The sequence below is a fragment of the Paramormyrops kingsleyae genome, chromosome 1, assembly GCF_048594095.1.
Source record: "Paramormyrops kingsleyae isolate MSU_618 chromosome 1, PKINGS_0.4, whole genome shotgun sequence".
In the NCBI taxonomy this organism is placed as follows: Eukaryota; Metazoa; Chordata; class Actinopteri; order Osteoglossiformes; family Mormyridae; genus Paramormyrops; species Paramormyrops kingsleyae.
In genome coordinates, this window is record NC_132797.1 from 2,490,967 (window position 1) to 2,511,824 (window position 20,858).

Below are 20,858 nucleotides of genomic sequence, written 5' to 3' on the forward strand. Positions count from 1 at the left end.
GGACAGGAGAGGTGACTGGGCAGAGCGTGTGTGTGTTTATGTACACAGGCAGAGCGTGTGTGTGTGTATGTACACAGGCAGAGCGTGTGTGTGTGTGTGTATGTACACAGGCAGAGCGTGTGTGTGTATGTACACAGGCAGAGCGTGTGTGTGTTTATGTACACAGGCAGAGCGTGTGTGTCTGTTTATGTACACAGGCAGAGCGTGTGTGTGTGTGTATGTACACAGGCAGAGCGTGTGTGTGTGTGTATGTACACAGGCAGAGCGTGTGTGTCTGTTTATGTACACAGGCAGAGCGTGTGTGTGTGTGTATGTACACAGGCAGAGCGTGTGTGTGTGTTTATGTGCACAGGCAGAGCGTGTGTGTGTGTTTATGTACACAGGCAGAGCGTGTGTGTCTGTTTATGTACACAGGCAGAGCGTGTGTGTCTGTTTATGTACACAGGCAGAGCGTGTGTGTGTTTATGTACACAGGCAGAGCATGTGTGTGTGTTTATGTACACAGGCAGAGCGTGTGTGTGTGTTTATGTACACAGGCAGAGCGTGTGTGTGTGTGTATGTACACAGGCAGAGCGTGTGCGTGTGTGTTTATGTACACAGGCAGAGCGTGTGCGTGTGTGTTTATGTACACAGGCAGAGCGTGTGTGTGTGTGTTTATGTACACAGGCAGAGCGTGTGTGTGTGTTTATGTACACAGGCAGAGCGTGTGTGTGTGTTTATGTACACAGGCAGAGCGTGTGTGTGTGTGTTTATGTACACAGGCAGAGCGTGTGTGTGTGTTTATGTACACAGGCAGAGCGTGTGTGTGTGTTTATGTACACAGGCAGAGCGTGTGTGTGTGTGTATGTACACAGGCAGAGCGTGTGCGTGTGTGTTTATGTACACAGGCAGAGCGTGTGTGTGTGTGTTTATGTACACAGGCAGAGCGTGTGTGTGTGTGTTTATGTACACAGGCTGCTGCTCCAGCCGACACACACCTGTGCTGTCCACACTCCTCTGAGGTTTGCTCTTGCTCAAGGCCTCCATCACATCCTGGATCCTCCACAGCTCCTTCTGGATCTGCCCGTGTTGCTGGCTGGGGGTGTCTGTCTGTGAGCACACACACGCACACACACGCACACGCACGCACGCACACACACAGACCAAGGTCACTCTCTAATACAAAATGACTCAAATTATTCCTTAGCAAAGTGCTCTGAAAAAGCAATATGCCTTAAAATAAACAGTTAAGTGGCTCTTATTTTCTTTTCCATAAAGTCCAGACCAGTAGGAGTAGAAGCGAAAACACCTCTGATCTCATGGCTGCACTGCAATTTACTCTACAGGCTAGAAACTAGGGCCCCTTCTTCGGGCCCCTGATCTGATCCACTGCATATTCATATCTGCCGATTCAGAGTCCCGAGCAGATCTTTTAATAAATATGCAAATATACTGTACATACACATACAGTAGGTGTTCGTGAATTCCTCGTCTGAGTAAGCCAGGCCATTTCGCAATATTTTCCCTTACAATGTTTCAGTAAGTGCCTGATTAGATTCGCTATATTAAATGACGGTCTGTCACAACCTTCTCTCGGAATTATGGCATTGCAAACATCTCAGGTAGCTGTCGGGCTACTTTGAGTTGCCAATTTAAAGAGTTTCCACATGACTGACATCCCGATAGTTTGTAGTTTCAAGATACGTGCCTGAGGCTTACTGCACCATGTGACGGAACCTTACAATCTGTGCAACTGACATAAATTAGGTGGACTAGAGAAATTAAATGGATCAGGGTTTGGTAGCAGATACCATCAAAAAAAAAAATGCCTGGATCAGTCCTGATTGCAAACTTTATTGGCTCAGAACATTACTGCTTGAAATCATATAGGATGCAAATAGTCAAATACAGACTCGTTGCAAATGCTGTCTAAATTCCTTGTTCTCTGGGGCCACCCAAATCTCCAGGGCTCTGTGATCTGCACCACAATGCTGGCTATGAATGGCAGCCTACATCTGATCAGTATTCTGCAGACCTCAATAAGCTCTGCTGCCTTCATTCTGGTTTCCCTCGCACCCGTGCGGGTCCGCAGACTCTCCACAAAGCCACGCCCCCTCAAGTCCCAGAATAATCCCTGCTGAGTTGACCTTCACTCTCTTAACCTGTTAATTAATTTTACGCGCCTGGAAGCACTTTTAATCCAGCCAGCCTGAACCACGCCACGGTCGCCGTCTCAAACTGGCGGAGGATGCAGGAAGAGACCAAATTTTCCCCTCTTTTAATTATCAACTCTTGTGAAGAGAAAAATCCCCAAGAAACAGAAGAGCGGGTGGGAGTGACTGACTCATTCAGGTGTGAAGGCAGCAGAGGCGCTTTAAATCTGCCTCTCTGAGAAGTGCATCACTGCAGCCGAGTATCCTGACTGAGGAGAGCATCACTGCAGCCGAGTATCCTGACTGAGGAGAGCATCACTGCAGCCGAGAATCCTGACTGAGGAGAGCATCACTGCAGCCGAGAATCCTGACTGAGGAGAGCATCACTGCAGCCGAGAATCCTGACTGAGGAGAGCATCACTGCAGTCGAGTATCCTGACTGAGGAGAGCATCACTGCAGCCGAGTATCCTGACTGAGGAGAGCATCACTGCAGCCGAGTATCCTGACTGAGGAGAGCATCACTGCAGCCGAGTATCCTGACTGAGGAGAGCATCACTGCAGCCGAGTATCCTGACTGAGGAGAGCATCACTGCAGCCGAGAATCCTGACTGAGGAGCATTACTGCAGCAGAGTATCCTGACTGAGGAGAGCATCACTGCAGCCGAGTATCCTGACTGAGGAGAACATCACTGCAGCCGAGTATTCTGACTGAGGAGAGCATCACTGCAGCCGAGTATCCTGACTGAGGAGAGCATCACTGCAGCCGAGAATCCTGACTGAGGAGCATTACTGCAGCCGAGTATCCTGACTGAGGAGAGCATCACTGCAGCCGAATATCTTGACTGAGGAGCATTATTGCAGCCGAGTATCCTGACTGAGGAGCATCACTGCAGCCGAGTATCCTGACTGAGGAGAGCATCACTGCAGCCGAGTATCCTGACTGAGGAGAGCATTACTGATGATGCATTCCTCTGGGGTCTTGGGCATAATTGCCCGCATCGTTTCCAAGACGGGCCCCTTCTGAAGGACACAGAGGGCTTCGGTGCTCTCGTAGCCTAAGGCGCGAACCCGAGCTCCAGCCAATGGGCTGCATGAGGAACACCATGGAGGTTCTTCCTCACAAAAAATGCTTCTACCTAAGACTGGTATTCTCTTACAATGGTTGCCAGTCATTGTGATTTTAACATCCCACTTTCCCTTTTGATTCTAATTCACATAACGCATTATTAAATATCTATGACACGTTCCCAAGTGTCACACGACGCCACACTTATAATGACACACACAAGCGGCCGGTTACCATTTGTAAAGGGAGCATTCACCTGAAATCAGCACTGAAATCCCAAGTGCTTCCTATAGCCATTTCTACAGCAAAATGCTTCCACTTCTGGGATTCATAAGCAGCTACAGTGAAAGTGAAGAGACCTGGAATGTTCTCGCTTCCATTCCTCCTCAGACTCTGATCATGCCAGAATGTTCCAGCAGTGAGGGGGTGGAGTACCTGCAGCCCCCCCAGGGCCTCCAGCTGCTCCGTCAGGCGACTCTTGGAGAGCGAGACGTCCCCCTCCAGCCGCTCATACTCCCTCCACGAGCGCTCCAGCTCCTGAAGGGCGTCACCACGTCTAGTGAGCCACTGTCCCCAACTAACAGTGTCTGATAACGACACCAGGATGCCGGCTCTCCTGCAACGCGCTGGTCTCACTTAGCCGGAGGTATAAATAAAAGCAGCTTTAGTTATGCCCTGTTTGCACCCTGATACTGTGGTCATGTGACATGGCATTTATTTGGTGATGTTCCTTCAGTAGCAGATCAGATAGTAACAGAATGCTTTGTGCGCTACACATAAACCATTGGCAGAAATAAAACGTACCAATATACCTGTAAAAATATGTTTTAGCATCTGTATTTGTCATATTTGGGATAGATAAAACATACTGCTTGTCCTGACTGGTATCGGAAACCGTGGTCTGACTAAAGGCTGGGTCATACTTCTCCGTGTGTGTACCAGCGGACGTGTCCATTCGAGGATCTATGACGTTTGACGTCATTGTGGGCCTTCGCGGACGAACACCTGCTGCACTCCAAATTTGTGTCTGCACAGCGATGTACGTGTGGCTCTGGACACACTGTGCACGATCGATTCGCTAGTGTCCGCATTAAATACCAACATGGATGCTTCTGACAAGCGCTGGGGTAGTTTGCAAACTCTACAGACTAATTTGCAAGGTAATAAATACACGTAAAGCTGAAACTCTCTGATTTTTTAAAGCATAGAGAAACTGACACAAACCTCACTGCTGTGGTGTGTGTGCAGGGAATATCAGAATAATAATGAATATTATTATTAAAAATATAAATACAATATGTTGTGTGCATGTGCAAAGTATGCGGCTTGACCAGAGAACTATGCCAGGTGTATGAGGGCGCGGAGTGAGCAGAGTATGGTGTATGCCAGGTGTGTGTGGGGTGTGGAGTGAGCGGAGTATGGTGTATACCAGGTGTGTGAGGGCGTGGAGTGAGCAGAGTATGGTGTATGCCAGGTGTGTGAGGGCGCGGAGTGAGCAGAGTATGGTGTATGCCAGCTGTGTGCGGGGCGTGGAGTGAGCGGAGTATGGTGTATGCCAGGTGTGTGCGGGGCGTGGAGCGAGCGGAGTATGGTGTATACCAGGTGTGTGAGGGCGTGGAGTGAGCAGAGTATGGTGTATGCCAGGTGTGTGAGGGCGCGGAGTGAGCAGAGTATGGTGTATGCCAGCTGTGTGCGGGGCGTGGAGTGAGCGGAGTATGGTGTATGCCAGGTGTGTGCGGGGCGTGGAGCGAGCGGAGTATGGTGTATGCCAGGTGTGTGCGGGGCGTGCAGCGAGCGGAGTATGGTGTATGCCAGGTGTGTGCGGGGCGTGCAGTGAGCGGAGTATGGTGTATGCCAGGTGTGTGCGGGGCGTGGAGTGAGCGGAGTATGGTGTATGCCAGGTGTGTGCGGGGCGTGCAGCGAGCGGAGTATGGTGTATGCCAGGTGTGTGCGGGGCGTGCAGCGAGCGGAGTATGGTGTATGCCAGGTGTGTGAGGGCGTGGAGTGAGCGGAGTATGGTGTATGCCAGGTGTGTGCGGGGCGTGCAGTGAGCGGAGTATGGTGTATGCCAGGTGTGTGCGGGGCGTGCAGTGAGCGGAGTATGGTGTATGCCAGGTGTGTGAGGGCGTGGAGTGAGCGGAGTATGGTGTATGCTAGGTGTGTGCGGGGCGTGCAGTGAGCGGAGTATGGTGTATGCCAGGTGTGTGAGGGCGTGGAGTGAGCGGAGTATGGTGTATGCCAGGTGTGTGCGGGGCGTGCAGCGAGCGGAGTATGGTGTATGCCAGGTGTGTGAGGGCGTGGAGTGAGCGGAGTATGGTGTATGCCAGGTGTGTGCGGGGCGTGCAGCGAGCGGAGTATGGTGTATGCCAGGTGTGTGAGGGCGTGGAGTGAGCGGAGTATGGTGTATGCCAGGTGTGTGCGGGGCGTGCAGCGAGCGGAGTATGGTGTATGCCAGGTGTGTGAGGGCGTGGAGTGAGCGGAGTATGGTGTATGCCAGGTGTGTGCGGGGCGTGCAGTGAGCGGAGTATGGTGTATGCCAGGTGTGTGCGGGGCGTGCAGTGAGCGGAGTATGGTGTATGCCAGGTGTGTGAGGGCGTGGAGTGAGCGGAGTATGGTGTATGCCAGGTGTGTGCGGGGCGTGCAGTGAGCGGAGTATGGTGTATGCCAGGTGTGTGAGGGCGTGGAGTGAGCGGAGTATGGTGTATGCCAGGTGTGTGCGGGGCGTGCAGTGAGCGGAGTATGGTGTATGCCAGGTGTGTGTGGGGTGAGGTGTGTGTAAAGCGTGGCGTGGCATATGCCAGGTGTGAGCAGGGTGTGGCGTGGGCAGGGGTCACTCACTGTGGTGACGCGTGACAGCTCTCGGCAGGTGCTGAGCAGGCCGCTCTGTAGCACGTCTCGCTGCTGCACCACACTCTGCACCGCAGCCGGATTCTCTGCACTCATCTCGATCTCCTGGCTGGCGGACAGCAGCGCCGTCTCCAGGGTGTGCTGAGGGCGACATAGAGGCCCCACCCTGTCAGGTGGCACACATGTCCTCCCCAGGAGCACTCAGCTAGGCCGGTGTGAGTCTACACCGGGGCACTGATGCAGAAATTTTGACTAATACTGATAACTGATATTTTTATCTCATATCCCCGATATGATACCCTGAGATCCACAAATACGTAGCGAGACTGATGTGCAAGACGTTGCCTGTGTTATACACTCACCTAAAGGATTATTAGGAACACCTGTTCAATTTCTCATTAATGCAATTATCTAATCAACCAATCACATGGCAGTTGCTTCAATGCATTTAAGACAATCTCCTGAACTCCAAACTGAATGTCAGAATGGGAAAGAAAGGTGATTTAAGCAATTTTGAGCGTGGCATGGTTGTTGGTGCCAGACGGGCCGGTCTGAGTATTTCACAATCTGCTCAGTTACTGGGATTTTCATGCACAACCATTTCTAGGGTTTACAAAGAATGGTGTGCAAAGGGAAAAACATCCAGTATGCGGCAGTCCTGTGGGCGACAATGCCTTGTTGATGCTAGAGGTCAAAGGAGAATGGGCCGACTGATTCAAGCTGATAGAAGAGCAACTTTGACTGAAATAACCACTCGTTACAACCGAGGTATGCAGCAAAGCATTTGTGAAGCCACAACACGCACAACCTTGAGGCGGATGGGCTACAACAGCAGAAGACCCCACCGGGTACCACTCATCTCCACTACAAATAGGAAAAAGAGGCTACAATTTGCACGAGCTCACCAAAATTGGACAGTTGAAGACTGGAAAAATGTTGCCTGGTCTGATGAGTCTCGATTTCTGTTGAGACATTCAAATGGTAGAGTCAGAATTTGGCGTAAACAGAATGAGAACATGGATCCATCATGCCTTGTTACCACTGTGCAGGCTGGTGGTGGTGGTGTAATGGTGTGGGGTATGTTTTCTTGGCACACTTTAGGCCCCTTAGTGCCAATTGGGCATCGTTTAAAACTCTGGGGTCGAGTATGTCGTCGGCGACATCGCGTACTTTTCGCGTCTATTTCAGTTTATATCTCGCTGAAATCTTAATGTAGAATCATGAAAAAAACGCTGGATAAATCCGTAATCTGTCTTCTTTTCAAAACGTCCATTGTCGGAAGTATTAAAGTTTTTTTAATTAGGTTAAATCGGCAAAAAAGTAAACCTTGTCATCTTACTTTGTTTTACCTGCATCGGGGGCGTGTATACCGCTCTCACCTGAAGATCGCTATTCACATTCTAAATAGCCGCATTAGCGCGTATTCAAATCGCATTCGCATGGTAATTTGATTAACAGCGCAACGGTGAAACGCGATCCAGATACATCCCCTTCAGCGCCATAAAAGGGGGTTGGGGACGTGGCCAGGTGACAATGGCTCATTCATACACATGAAAGTTGCTACATATTCAATGAAAGGAGCCAAAAATAGTTACATGAGTTAGGTTTTTCTTATTTATTTATCCAAATGAATGTTGCAACTACACCATTTAGTCATCTTCATGTAGCCAAGACTTTGGTGATCAGATATCTGGGATCAAAACAAACTGCCAGCATTGCTTACTATGTACTTTTATAATGTTTCTGCAAGTGTTCCAAACTGCATTTTGCAATGTCTATACTTTGAATGTCAAATTACAAACTTCACATAAATTTGACATATTTACAAAGTACACTAAGATTAAGATGAGTTTGTTGCCAAACCAAATATATAAGAAATAATTTATTTGTCATGAATTATGATATTTTATGATATTTGAAGAAATGTGTGATCATGCCCCAGTCAGTGAAAGTGTGTTTCCTACCGCTAGGCTCCAGAGGGTTAAATGCCACGGCCTACCTGAGCATTGTTTCTGACCATGTCCATCCCTTTATGACCACCATGTACCCATCCTCTGATGGCTACTTCCAGTAGGATAATGCACCATAAAAGCTCGAATCATTTCAAATTGGTTTCTTGAACATGACAATGAGTTCACTGTACTAAAATGGCCCCCACAGTCACCAGATCTCAACCCAATAGAGCATCTTTGGGATGTGGTGGAACGGGAGCTTCGTGCCCTGGATGTGCATCCCACAAATCTCCATCAACTGCAAGATGCTATCCTATCAATATGGGCCAACATTTCTAAAGAATGCTTTCAGCACCTTGTTGAATCAATGCCACGTAGAATTAAGGCAGTTCTGAAGGCGAAAGGGGGTCAAACACCGTATTAGTATGGTGTTCCTAATAATCCTTTAGGTGAGTATATGTTGCTTCACACATTCATGGGATCTTTAGAGGTAGTGAAACATCAGCGAAGTAGAGCCGACTTGGGGGTCTGTAGCGAGTGTCTAAGTGGGGAAGGAGTCGACTAAAACCCTCATTTCCTCTGCACAGAAAATGACTGATCGCCCAATGCAATCATCACCATTATTTTAGTAGTTATGTCTTTAGCTCTTGAGCTGTTAACATTTAATATTGACTAAAGTCTAAATATCAGCTGGCATTATAGATCAAGACTGACACACACTCACACATGTTTGTACTCATATCTTTGTGGGGACTCTCCATTCATTTCTATAGGAAAATCGCTTATACCAGCCCTAACCTTAACCATAAGTAACCAAACAAAATAAGACTTTTGGCATTTTTACTTTTTTGATTGCATTCACAGATCTTTGTGGGGACCTGGAAAATGGTCCCCACAATGTAAAAAAACAGGTTTTTAATCACATTGTGAGGGCCATTTGGTCCCCACAATGTAATATAAACATAATCCACACACACACACACACACATGTGCACACACAGGCACCGAGAATGGAGAATTTATACGTAGACCTGATGTCATGTAGACCTGATGTCATGTAGACCTGATCCAGAAGGAGCAGGTCCGCATACAAATAAGCGCATGGCAGCGACTGCTGCTAACAGCAGGGACAGACGCGCACCTTCTCCCTGTGAAGCTGCCGCAGCTTCTCCTCCTGGGTCCTCAGCACCTTGTCCTGCTCACACAGTCTGCTCAACTTTGCCTGGAAGCAGACAGGTCAGAGGTCGGGGGGGGGGGGGGGTACAGCAGGTTTTATGGATCATAATTCACTGATGAAAATAGACATAGACAAACAGTCACACACCACCAGGAAGTCAGGAGACACCTTCTTGGTTTTTTACTTAATTTATTCTATGATTATAATCATGTGCAGATGACAGCAGCATACCAGATCAGATCCCAGATCAGATCCCAGATCAGATCCCAGATCAGATCCCAGACCGCAAGCCAGTATATTATTGTAGTGACACAGGCCAAGACGACCATCTTCAGGAGAGCAACTTGATGATGATAAATAATAAATAATAATAATAATAATAATATCAACAACAACACTTTATTGATCCTCATGGGGAAATTCTCTTCTGGCCTGCCCCATTCTGCTCTCCATGACACACATGTAGGTGAGATTGAGCTTGGCAGCGAAGGGCAGCCACCGGCGGTGCCCATGGCGTTGGGGGTAAAGGTCTTTCTCCAAGGCCCACAGACATGTGGCTACTCTGCCGAGGCCGGGGCTCGAACCAGCGACCTTCTGATCACAGAGGCTTAGGCTGCCTGTCCCGCATGCGTCCCATGGCTCTGAGCAGCATGGTGACATCAGCTCCCAACGCATGGGATTCGCAAGCTGAGCATCAAGAATCAAGCCGAACTGGGAGATAAGAGCCGCATTCACTGGCTTTGACAGAGGAGGAGAGCTGGGATGAGCTGGGCCTCCTAAAAAATTAGTACATGAAAGCAGTGCGACTTTTAAAAGATCCATTTTCTTTTCTTCTTTGAAGGGGTTTAATTGCTTGGAACAGCTTATTAAAACTGCGAAAGGGGAGCGAAGCTGGAAATGTTTTCTCATCTCCTATTACTTTCCCAATTAACTTTAAATGTCAACAGCGCTGCTCCATCATTAAGGAGCCGACCGCGCCACAGCCGGCCACTTCAGTAATGGGCTGCTCTGGCTTGTCCTTAGCATGTCAACGCGCTCTGCGGGGAAAGAGTCGCAAACCAGATAATCGGTTACTTTCCAAAGCCAGATTCTCTGCGGCCATGACATTCTGTCTGTTTTCACAAACCGCCTTCCCCAGCGGCATTACAGACAGCAGGAATCCCATCCGGCTGCCACTGACCATCACTGCAGGCTTTTTCCTATAAGGTCTCCATACACCCCATAATACACAAGACATCTGTACTACTTTCTTCCTTTAAATTCAGGAACAGATACTGAACAATCCAGATCACACTATGAAATACTGATTCTGGCTTTGAACAACTTACATCGACGTCGGGTTCCTCGGATCTGTAAATAAAAGCGTTTTCTCTGTAGGCCTCCGGGTTCATCTGCGGAAACATAAACCCAGTTAGAGATTTTCACACCCACTAAGGGAAAACAGGGGTCTTTCACAAGCCATACTTAATCCCCATGTATGAATTTATACATTTTTCACTTAAATTGGGTCCCAATTTCCCCCAGTTTTGGGTCAGATGGCATTTTTCTGGATAATCTGGCCTGAACCGCCACGCGAGCTTGATGGTGCTGTAGTCAGCGTTTAGGGGCCACGGGAGCCAGGAGCCCCGAATGACTGCAGCACGTTATTGATTAGAGACCTTTCCTGCGGTAAACAACGGCTGTCGTCCTGGGCCCACTCAGGCCAAGGCTCACCCACACAGCACTAATGAGGGAGCCGCAGGCCCGAGGGGTGGGGGGGCACCGTAATGGCGTATGGCAAACAGCTTTAGGGGCAGACGGGGCTCAAGATATCAAAGCTGCGCCTACGACCGGGACCAATATAACATGTAACGGGAGGGGAGACAGTCATAAGAGTCTGATTCGATTTACAGGGGGCAAGAAGACTAAAACGCCAATTTATACCTTTAGCTACAAATGAGAGATAGACAGAGCCAATCAACACGCGTAACCCGGGTCACCTGACTCTCCCCCCTGAGATGGCCCCACCCCCTCCTTTTGACGATCACCATCATTACACCAATTAGCTGGAGTGTAAAACTAAAGCACATAAAAACGGAGTGAAAATCTCCATTACTGGAAGATGGCAATTAGGGCACATTAATTAGTCAGCACTCTGTGTCCACAGTGGTTAACGGAGCATTTGTCCACTTAGAGTCCTTAGACCCTAGAGCTGGAAGATTCATAAACCAAATGTTTTTGGTAGTGGGAGTATTTCTAAATCATTTAACAATTCAGGCTAAAAGGGCAAAAGTTTGATTACATATCTAAAAGATGTCTTCCTCCCAGCGAACCTGCAGCAGTTCTGAGGGCACACAGTAAGCTGGTATCAGAGGACATCCGTCCCCCTGTAGCTCTGCTGTGCCTTTCAGTGCCAAAAAGACCCCCGATTCCACCCCCCCCATCTCATTTACTCAGGAAACTGGTGTCTTCATCAAAAACATTCCGGCGAAACTCTGCGATGACCACATAAATATATGAACCCTGAATGGTCAGAAATGTGTGTAAACACACACACACACACACACACACACACACACACACACAGATGCCCGCAGACATTATTAACAGCATAATACATTTGCACAGCACAAAGCGCGTCAACATGCTGAAGGGGCATGTCGTGGCGTTCTGCTGAGCATGCAGATGTAGTCTGGTGGGGGGGTGGGTTTGGTGCAAATGGAGGCACAGCTGGTGCTGTGTCACATGTCACAGAAGTGAGCAGCAACCCTATTTAAACCACAGGCAGAAAAGCAGCAAAGTTTGTGGCCCCCTCATTAGCCATCACTCACAGAGGGGGGCGGAGAAAGAGTGCGGCCAGGGCCAATGAGCTGCCATTTCACAGAAATACCCACCTCCAATTGGTGGAAATCTACTGGCTGTGATCTCACCTCTCCCTTGGTGTGAATGGGCCCTGACAGCAAAGGACAGATGAAGCTTCCTGTCCTGTTAAGGCCCCTTTTTGCGAGTCCATGGCCACAATCGCTGGAATCGTGCCATCGCTCTTTCCATTGGCGTCTCATCCTTCTTTCAGGCCTTTTAGTGAAATCATTACCACAGACTTTTCATCATCTCAGAGGCTAAGGCAGACAGAGCTGCTCTGTGCTTCGGCGATGGTTTTGGATAGTGTATCAGCGGCATTTAAAGGGCGGGGTAAACATTATTGGCCAAACAGGGCCCTACTTCTGGGGTTTGTTATGAAGTACAGCGAGCCGCCCGGTCATTAGTCTCTCATCAGGGGGGCTGGACGGCCAGCTGCCAGACAGGACAGCGAGGACCTGCTTCGGAATGGGGGGGCGCAGCCTTCTTAACACTGCTCATTTATCCCACTCGTTTCCTTTTCATTATTTATGTTTGACGATAATTTCACAGCTCTGGGGGAGGGGGGATACCCACATAATTACAGCCCACCCGGTAATGGCCTCGGCAGCCTGATTAATGAAACCTGCCACAGCGCTCTGGGCAAATGACGCTTTCATACATTTACGGGTGCAAGCCGGGGGGGGGTCTGCCCCCATTACAGGCCGGATGTGACATCACAGCCGCGGCTGGATGCCAGGCTGCAGGCACGAGTGGCTGTCCATCTAACACCCACTTCAGGGGGTCTCTAAAGGTACAGGCTTGCTTGCCAGCCATGTATCATTTCACCACTCCATCCATCCATCCATCCCACTTTTCCCCTACAGGCTCGTGCCAATAACACGTAATCTGGATAGGAAACCAGACACAATCCCATAATTCCTATTTAACGCAATTTACTTATGCCTGCTGACAGTTGATCTCTTTTGAGGCGTGACCATCAGAGCTGCGACGCTGATCCTCACTCATGCGAGCATGATGCGGCCTTTATAAACTACAGCGCCCCCCAGTGGCCACACGATGGCGACCCCAATCGGCGAAGTGGAGCTGGAGCGTGCAGCACACAGAGCAAGCCATGCCCACGTGGACACAACCTCCTCCGCCAAGAAGCCGTGGAATGGGATGTGCTCCGACAAACACCATACAGGAGGTAGAATGCCATGGTAACGGCTGGTGGACTGAACCACTGATATAACAGGGAGGGGGGTTCTGAGTTTCATGACAAGGATGGGGAAGCGGGGGGGGGGGTAAGGAGTCACTTGCCAGGCCCTTACTTGTTGGTATAGTTGAGGTCGTGGTGCAGAGTTCTCGATCATAGTGTGAATCATGATGATTAATGGTTCGTTCTCTTTCATCTAGTTCAAATCGGGAGGAGCAATTGTCAGTCATATCAGTTAAAAGATGAAAAGAAAAAAAAAAACAAGAACCATTATTCTAGGTTGAGAAGGCAAGGCTGGCGAACATCTAAGCGAACATCTAAGCATTAAGCCTGAAGCAGACATGTTGAGAGGCCAACCTGCACTGGAGTGATGGCAGTCACTCTAAGGCAAGTACAAAAGGTCAAAGGTCAGGCTCTTCACCTCAAACCCGGAGGACCTTTCTGTGGCAGGTTGGTCAGGGGACACAAACAACCCCAAAACACCTCCAGTGGCCAAATCACTTTGATGGAACTGAGATAATTTAGCAAATGTTATTAAACGACCTGCGAGTGCAAAAACTGATTACAGAATCTAAAAACAACAGCGGTGAAGTACCTGGCACGGCCCACAAGCCCAACATACATTTTGCAATCGCAGAAGAAAGGAAGGAAAAGGTACCGACTTGTTTATCCAGTGACCTTGTGCGACAGAAGGACATAGGCCAACAGAAAGCAGGGTGAAGCTGCATTCCTCCAGATGTGCTTTTTAAACCCTGAAACGGTCGTCGTGAATGCCAGGCGTCTGACATAAGGCCTAATTTCAGCAGAGCAGCACAGACGCCCGCTTGTATAATAACGGCGTAATAAAAACTGCCTGTTCCTCTAAAGTAGGGGTTCTCGAAGTCCAGACTGTGGACTGAACCGCAAGTTGATCTGGACCCAGCTGATAATGCATGTTATGAATCCATATGGTTAACGTATATAACTGGTTCTTTAGCACACAAATACAGTGCAGAACCACCAACCCCCCCCCCCCCCCATCATAATCGTCATAGTCGAAATAATCAGTGGGGGTTATAAAGTTCCCCTTATTGTTAGATATTAATGCTGAGTTCATGAAATGCCGTTTTGTTCTTGAGAACCGTTCCGGACCTCTGATTTTGAACAAAAATCTGATGTGGACCTTTGATCAAAAAGTTTGAGAACCCCTGCCCTAAGGGACGTGCCACATGTTATATTCTCACATACAGTTTTTTTTATGAGCCGTGTTTGCTATTCAGCCCCTCACAGAAACACCAAGACGTGGCTCTCGCCCAACATCAGATAATCCTCCTGGGGATTAAAAGAGTTTTTGATGTAGTGGAGGCACGCTGTCCTGTTACGCCAGGATCTCCGGGGGCACGGGCAAAACACTCGCATCGATCTTTTTAGCCGAAGCCCCAGCATAACTCAACACCGTCTGACAGAACAAGCAGGAATGGAGGTAGGTCTGCAGATGGAGGGTGGAGACCGTATTTTACAATGTGATCATATCACCTTTGGTCAGAAAAAACGTGGGAATGCAAACAAAATCTGAGAGATGGCAGAAATGACAGTGAGCAGATCAAATTTTCACCACAATTTTCTCTGGTCCAGACGGGGTAAAACAGACACTCAGCTGGCAGGGTGGGAGGGGGGTTTAAAAATCAACCTCAAAACGTATCTTCCACAGAGACACCATCACACTGGACACTCAGAGCAGCCAATCAGGGCTCAGAAGCCAACAGAGAAGAACGTCCCCCACCTGGCTGTCCAGATACATGAGGCTCCTTTGAAGGTGACGGGAGAGAATCTCATTCTAGCAGCAGGAGCAGTGAGGAGAGGCACGGTGGAGAGGAGCCAGGAAAAGGGGAGCAAGGAGAGGCAAGAAAACAGAGCAGGAGCAAGAAAAGAAGCAGAGAATCAGTTCAGGTGGTGTGCTTATCATTCTGGCCCAGGGGTCACAGCAGATCTGCTTAACCAGCAGCGGCTAATGCCCCATGGTCACTGCAGACCTGCCCAACCAGTGGTGGCTAATGCCCCATGGTCACTGCAGACCTGCCCAACCAGTGGTGGCTAATGCCCCATGGTCACTGCAGACCTGCCCAACCAGTGGTGGCTAATGCCCCATGGTCACTGCAGACCTGCCCAACCAGTGGTGGCTAATGCCCCATGGTCACTGCAGACCTGCCCAACCAGTGGTGGCTAATGCCCCATGGTCACAGCAGACCTGCCCAACCAGTGGCGGCAAATGCCCAGGGGTTACAGCAGACCTGCCCAACCAGTGGCGGCAAATGCCCAGGGGTTACAGCAGACCTGCCCAACCAGTGGCGGCTAATGCCCCATGGTCACAGCAGATCTGCCCAACCAGTGGTGGCTAATGCCCCATGGTCACAGCATATCTGCCCAACCAGTGGTGGCTAATGCCCAGGGGTTACAGCAGATCTGCCCAACCAGTGGCGGCTAATGCCCCATGGTCACAGCAGATCTGCCCAACCAGTGGTGGCTAATGCCCCATGGTCACAGCAGATCTGCCCAACCAGTGGTGGCTAATGCCCCATGGTCACTGCAGACCTGCCCAACCAGTGGCGGCTTATGCCCCGGAGTCACAGCAGATCAGACCAATCAGCAACGACTAATGCTCTGGGGTCACAGCAAGTGCAGACAGAATCTGTGGATACGGGGCAGTGCAGCAAAGAACCAAGGAGAGAACTGGCCAAATGAAAGTGAAAGTAAAGCGACAGAAGCAACACACCGGAAGCGGACCGTGCTGCAACAGAAAGGGGGGGGAACGGCACATGCAGCAGGACATCACTGTGACAGGAATCACCGTTAACCCCTGAACACCTGAGAGTGCCGGTGATGGCCGGCACAGCCAGTGACGTCTAGAGGCAATTGGAAGGTGGTTGCGATCACCATGGCTTCCCTGGTAAAGCAAGCCCCCCAACACAATTCCACAATCGACAAATAGCCTGGTTATCCCATCCTGTAAGCTGGTGGCACTGCCTCGTCATGGCCTCATGCTCCATGTCTCAGTGACTCATGATTCAAGGGTTAATAGCAATTAATTGACCATGAAGAAAAAAGCGTGGGATCTGCCGTCATTACAAAAAATAAACAAACAAGCAAACAAGAATACAAACAAAAGGCAAGACGGAAGCCACCCAATCAGCAAGCTCATCATCATCGTAATTATCATCACCACCAGCATCATCAGGGCAACAGCAGCATCCAAACAGGCTCTGGAGCACAGAGGGCCCCCGGAGGCCAGTGGCTGACCTTGGGCGCGGCGCCGTCAAGGCCGAGCTGCATGAGCTGGGCCAGTGTGTGCTCCCGGAGGCTGCTCAGCTCCGCCTGCTGCCTCCGCAGCTTGATCAGAAGCAGCGTCAGCTCCTCGGGCTGCGGGGGCGTGGCGGGGACAGCGAGTTAGCCGGGGGCATACTCCCCCTGCAGGCCCGGAGGACTCTCTGCGCTCAGCTGATGGTATCCCTGTTATTATGCAGCTGCTCCTTTTTTGGGATCAGAATACATCCTGCTTGTCACATTCCCTTCAGAGGTGATAGAAGTCACATTCCATGAGGCCACGCCCCCCAAAAAGTGGAGCATCAATGACTGGTGCCGTTAATCAACACCATCAGCACACGGTGACCGCAAGCCGCTTATCAATACCCTTCCGGGAACTACAGAGACCAGTACGACCAGGTCCGGCTGCCTGCGTGTCTGTGAGCCTCATAATTACATCTCTGTTATAGCTACACAGGGACTCGTGCAGATGTCAATCTCCTGCCAGTTCTCTTACACATGTTAGTTAATTCTAGGCTATCTGCCTTATTCTCCTGTCTTCGTACATCGACAAGGACATAATGGATGCTTAAGTACAGAGCTGAAGGGCTCCTTCAGGGCACTCACACTTTTAGACACCCTAACAATTTTCTTATTACGGAAAAAAAAGACCCATATACACCATATATGGGCATATAGCGTGTGACCCTGGGACACACGGCCCACACACGCAGCTCTCCAAAAGCTAAAGCCATAAAGCCTTTTCACTTCAGCAGCAGGACATGTACAGAAATGACACAGACAGCAGCAGTAAGTGCAGGCTAGCTGTGTCACCGGCAGCAGGGCTCTGTCAAAAGCAGTCTGTACCGGCACTCTGGACCATTCACAATGCGGCTTGATTACATCACAGTGTTCAGCTTTTAAAGACATCACCAAGGGGCCCTTTTGCTTTGAAAAACACTTAATCGGACATTAGCTCAACTCGGAGACGCGAATCTGATATTCCCATAGAGCACTGCTCCTTTGAAAAGTGGAATTCGCAGAGGTTGACATGGTGCCCTCATTCAGTGCCGGACATCTTCACTAGGTTAGTATATAGACCCCACTCAGCAAAAGCTGTGCACATCATCCTTGGCGTAGGTTCCATTTATACCGCACAGATTTCATTTGCTGGTTATTGTTGAGAAGTATACTTTTTTTTAAAAAAGGTGAAATTTACACAAAAGGGCCAAGTGTGTACATCCTTTGGTAGAGTGGATTAGCCCAGAGCTGAACACATTTCTCTTACACTCCTCTGTGGGATGCTGGGCTGGCGAATGGCAGACACACAGACAATAGGGGGAAAAAAAGACTTAATGTATGTAAAAATAGAGCCCGCTAAGACATTGGGGAGATTAATCGGTCAGATTGCCCACAATGCACTTGGGGATGCCACAGTTCAACACTGATTAGTCATTAGTACTAGCAGAACAGATGAGGCCTTATAAGAAGGAGGAGACAATCTGCTTATAGTAAAGAGGAAAGCCTGGGCCGACTCCCCACAGCCCCCTCTAATCTCCTAGCTGTCCCTCTTATGGCTCACAGAATAACGGCGTATTCCCCCAACTACAGACACGGGACAAACTAAACCGCGGTGTTTTTGGGTAGGAAGTGGATTTAGAAGATGACATGAATTCATTTTTATTTTTTTAAACTGTGGGGTGGTTGTGGTGATAGAGGACCCCTCCCTTCTCAAGATGGGAAGAGACAGCTGGGGGGGGGGGGGGGGGGGGAGGACTACACTCACCGTCTTGCCCTGCAGGGACTGTGAAGTGATGGTCGGTATGTGGACACCGGCCGGTCCTGGTCTCCTGTCTGGGGGGTAGGCATACTGGGGTGGGGGGGGGGGGGGGGGTTGTCAGAAAATTAGAGCCCTCTCACTGCAATAAAGGAAAAGCTGACAGCATGGGAGGGTTAGGAACCTGAGGGGGCAAAGAAGAGGATTCAGAATAGTTTATTCCTTAATCACAAAGACTACAGCTCAGCACTGACCAAAGAACACTCACAGAAAAAAAATAAATAAAAATCACAGAAATACCTTGATAATGGTTTAATTAAAACTATTTAAAATAAAGTCCTAAAGTACTTTACTATAATGTTCCTTTCTGCTCTGGATAGAATGAAACAGAAAGTGTCACAAACAGGAACCGAATTATCAGAAAGGTCGTCCGTAATCAGCACATACAATCCAGAGAATGACAACATATAATCCAGGGCAGCTGATTGGATAATTGGTGTGTCACTCAGAGAACGAGCCAGAGCCATTTCAGGCAGTCTGTCGTGAGAGGCATCCGTAAGCCTCACGCACAAAGCAAGCCGCTTGTTTCCGCTGCAGCAGGTAGCAAGGGCTTTCCGAGGGGACGCCCCGCTTAGCCGACAGACACCCGCGACACGGCTGTAAACACCAAGGTCTTCTATCCTTTCCGGTTTTAGGACGAGGCAACAGACCACAGGATGGGGGCTTTTAGCCAAGAAACGGCACAATTACACCAACAGAGAACTACGTTTGGCAAAACTCCCGAGCTTGTATTATCCGCTGGTCTAGTGTGAGAAAACGAGGCGGGGGAAGATGCAGACGTTAGCCTGCAGCCGTTTATTGCAGGGATTTCAGGGCTTTAAGAGTACTTCTGTATTAGCAAGAACAATCTGAACTGGGTATCTGGTAAGTGAATCCATTTAAAGGGACACGTGCAAAAACATTTAGTGCTATCCAGTAGGTTTCAGCGGTATCTAATTTTTCATATGGTATTTTGACAGTATTTTCAAACACAATGTTATTCTATTAATTTGAAATCTTGGGTTCCCCCACAGTATAATTTGCCCAAAACACAGCAGTATATCTTAAATACTGGTATTTTAGATGAACTGCACAGTATAACATATAACCGTAATATACCATATTACCACAACATACCGTAATGTACTGCATTACCGTAATATACCACATCTCAGGAAGAGAGAGGGCCGGCCCGACCCACCCCGAGGCCCGCTGGTACCTTGGTGAGGTGCGCCCGGTGGTGCCGCTCGATGGTCAGGTCCCCCCGGTAGCTGGGCGAGGACACCTCGGAGCGGGAGCCCACGTTGAAGGAGCGCAGTGGCGAGTAGCCCTGGTAGACGGCCAGCGAGCCATGTGAGGGCGATGGCGGGATGGAGTGGCCAGTGTGCTCCGACAGGTTCACCATGGTGCGGGGGGAGGGCAGCGTGCCGTAGGGGGCCACCGTGGGGAGGGGCACCCGACCGTAGGCCTGCCGCTGCTGCCACTCGTACAGCTGCCACATGGTGTCGTCACGCATGGAGCGGCGCTTATCTGCCGCTGGGGGGCGCTCGTACAGCGACGCCGACATGCCGCATACACTGTCGGGCCGCGCCACACTGTTCCGGGGCAGTGTGCGGTAGCCCTCAGGGTAGCGGGGGGTTGCTGGGGCCCGGTGGCTGGGCATGTTGCGCGGGAGCGTCTGGTATGATGTGATGCTGTGGGGGGGGGGGAGGTTTGGGGCATTACGACTGGACTGCACTCTCAGAAAAGGCCATAGCTCATCAGGAAGCTCTCCAGCTAATTACAGGTATTATATTTCTGCTTAAAGAGACATGCTAATTTAATTATCAAGAGAAAATGAATGAGCTTCAGTGGCTTAATATCCCCGAAGAGGGATGCTGCCCTTCCGGAGCACAGGTGCTGTAAACACATTACATTATATTTATTTAGCAGACGCTTTCATCCAAAGTGACGTACGATTTTGACAAAGCAGGGTCAGACAGCCCCTGGAGCAACTGGCATTTAAGAGCCTCGCTCAACTGAAGGGTGACATCATTCTGCTGACCCTGGGATTCGAACCAGTGACCTTCTAATCACAACCCGCTGAGCCACATGCTGCCCTCTTTTTCAACAAAATGTGGTATTTTCAGAGGTACGAGCTTCAAATACTCATCAGGGGTGTGAACACAAACAGTATGATGCTGAAACTCCTGGGTAGTTTGAAGGGGTGAGTTTGCGACGGGCTAAAGACACCCCAAGGACAAGACGGAGCAGAGTCGATCTCCAAGCCGGCGGCCCAGAAAATGGGGCCAAACTCCCTGATAACGATCGAGGGAAGACAGCACTGGGCTGAGAATCCCAAGCGGGTCATTTGACAATTGGATCAGCGAGAGGCAGGCAGAGGGGCGATGCGGATTTAGGCTGTTTAGGTGCAAGTCTCACAGTTAATGTTTTTTACGCCTTCATTAATCCCTGGGGCAGGGGCAAGAAAAACAAGACGAATGTGGAGGGAGTGAAGCTGTTAAGCTCTGAGAGGCAAGCATCAGGCGGGTGGGGGTTTGAGAGGGAGGGAA

General features: G+C 49.7%; 1 protein-coding gene across 32 annotated transcripts in view; it reads right to left on the reverse strand.

Moving 5' to 3' along the window:
* plekha5 (pleckstrin homology domain containing, family A member 5) overlaps window positions 1-20,858 on the reverse strand; it is a 120,232-nt gene that overhangs the window by 14,118 nt on the left and 85,256 nt on the right. For 19 of the 32 annotated variants that reach the window (XR_011992435.1, XR_011992438.1, XR_011992433.1 and 16 more), the window contains 10 exons: window positions 19,526-20,000; window positions 18,277-18,360; window positions 16,488-16,607; window positions 14,974-15,027; window positions 13,327-13,407; window positions 10,504-10,566; window positions 9,140-9,220; window positions 6,038-6,187; window positions 3,635-3,736; window positions 978-1,089 (listed from right to left, as the gene is read on the reverse strand). Coding sequence is in view for 29 of the 32 variants with exons in the window: in XM_072714875.1 (XP_072570976.1) it covers window positions 978-1,089; window positions 3,635-3,736; window positions 6,038-6,187; window positions 9,140-9,220; window positions 10,504-10,566; window positions 13,327-13,407; window positions 14,974-15,027; window positions 16,488-16,607; window positions 18,277-18,360; window positions 19,526-20,000 (1,322 nt within the window). In the remaining 3 variants the exon portion in view is untranslated. The remainder of the gene's footprint in view (window positions 1-977; window positions 1,090-3,634; window positions 3,737-6,037; window positions 6,188-9,139; window positions 9,221-10,503; window positions 10,567-13,326; window positions 13,408-14,973; window positions 15,028-16,487; window positions 16,608-18,276; window positions 18,361-19,525; window positions 20,001-20,858) is intronic. The other 13 variants (XM_072714700.1, XM_072714503.1, XM_072714460.1 and 10 more) reach the window with 4 other exon arrangements.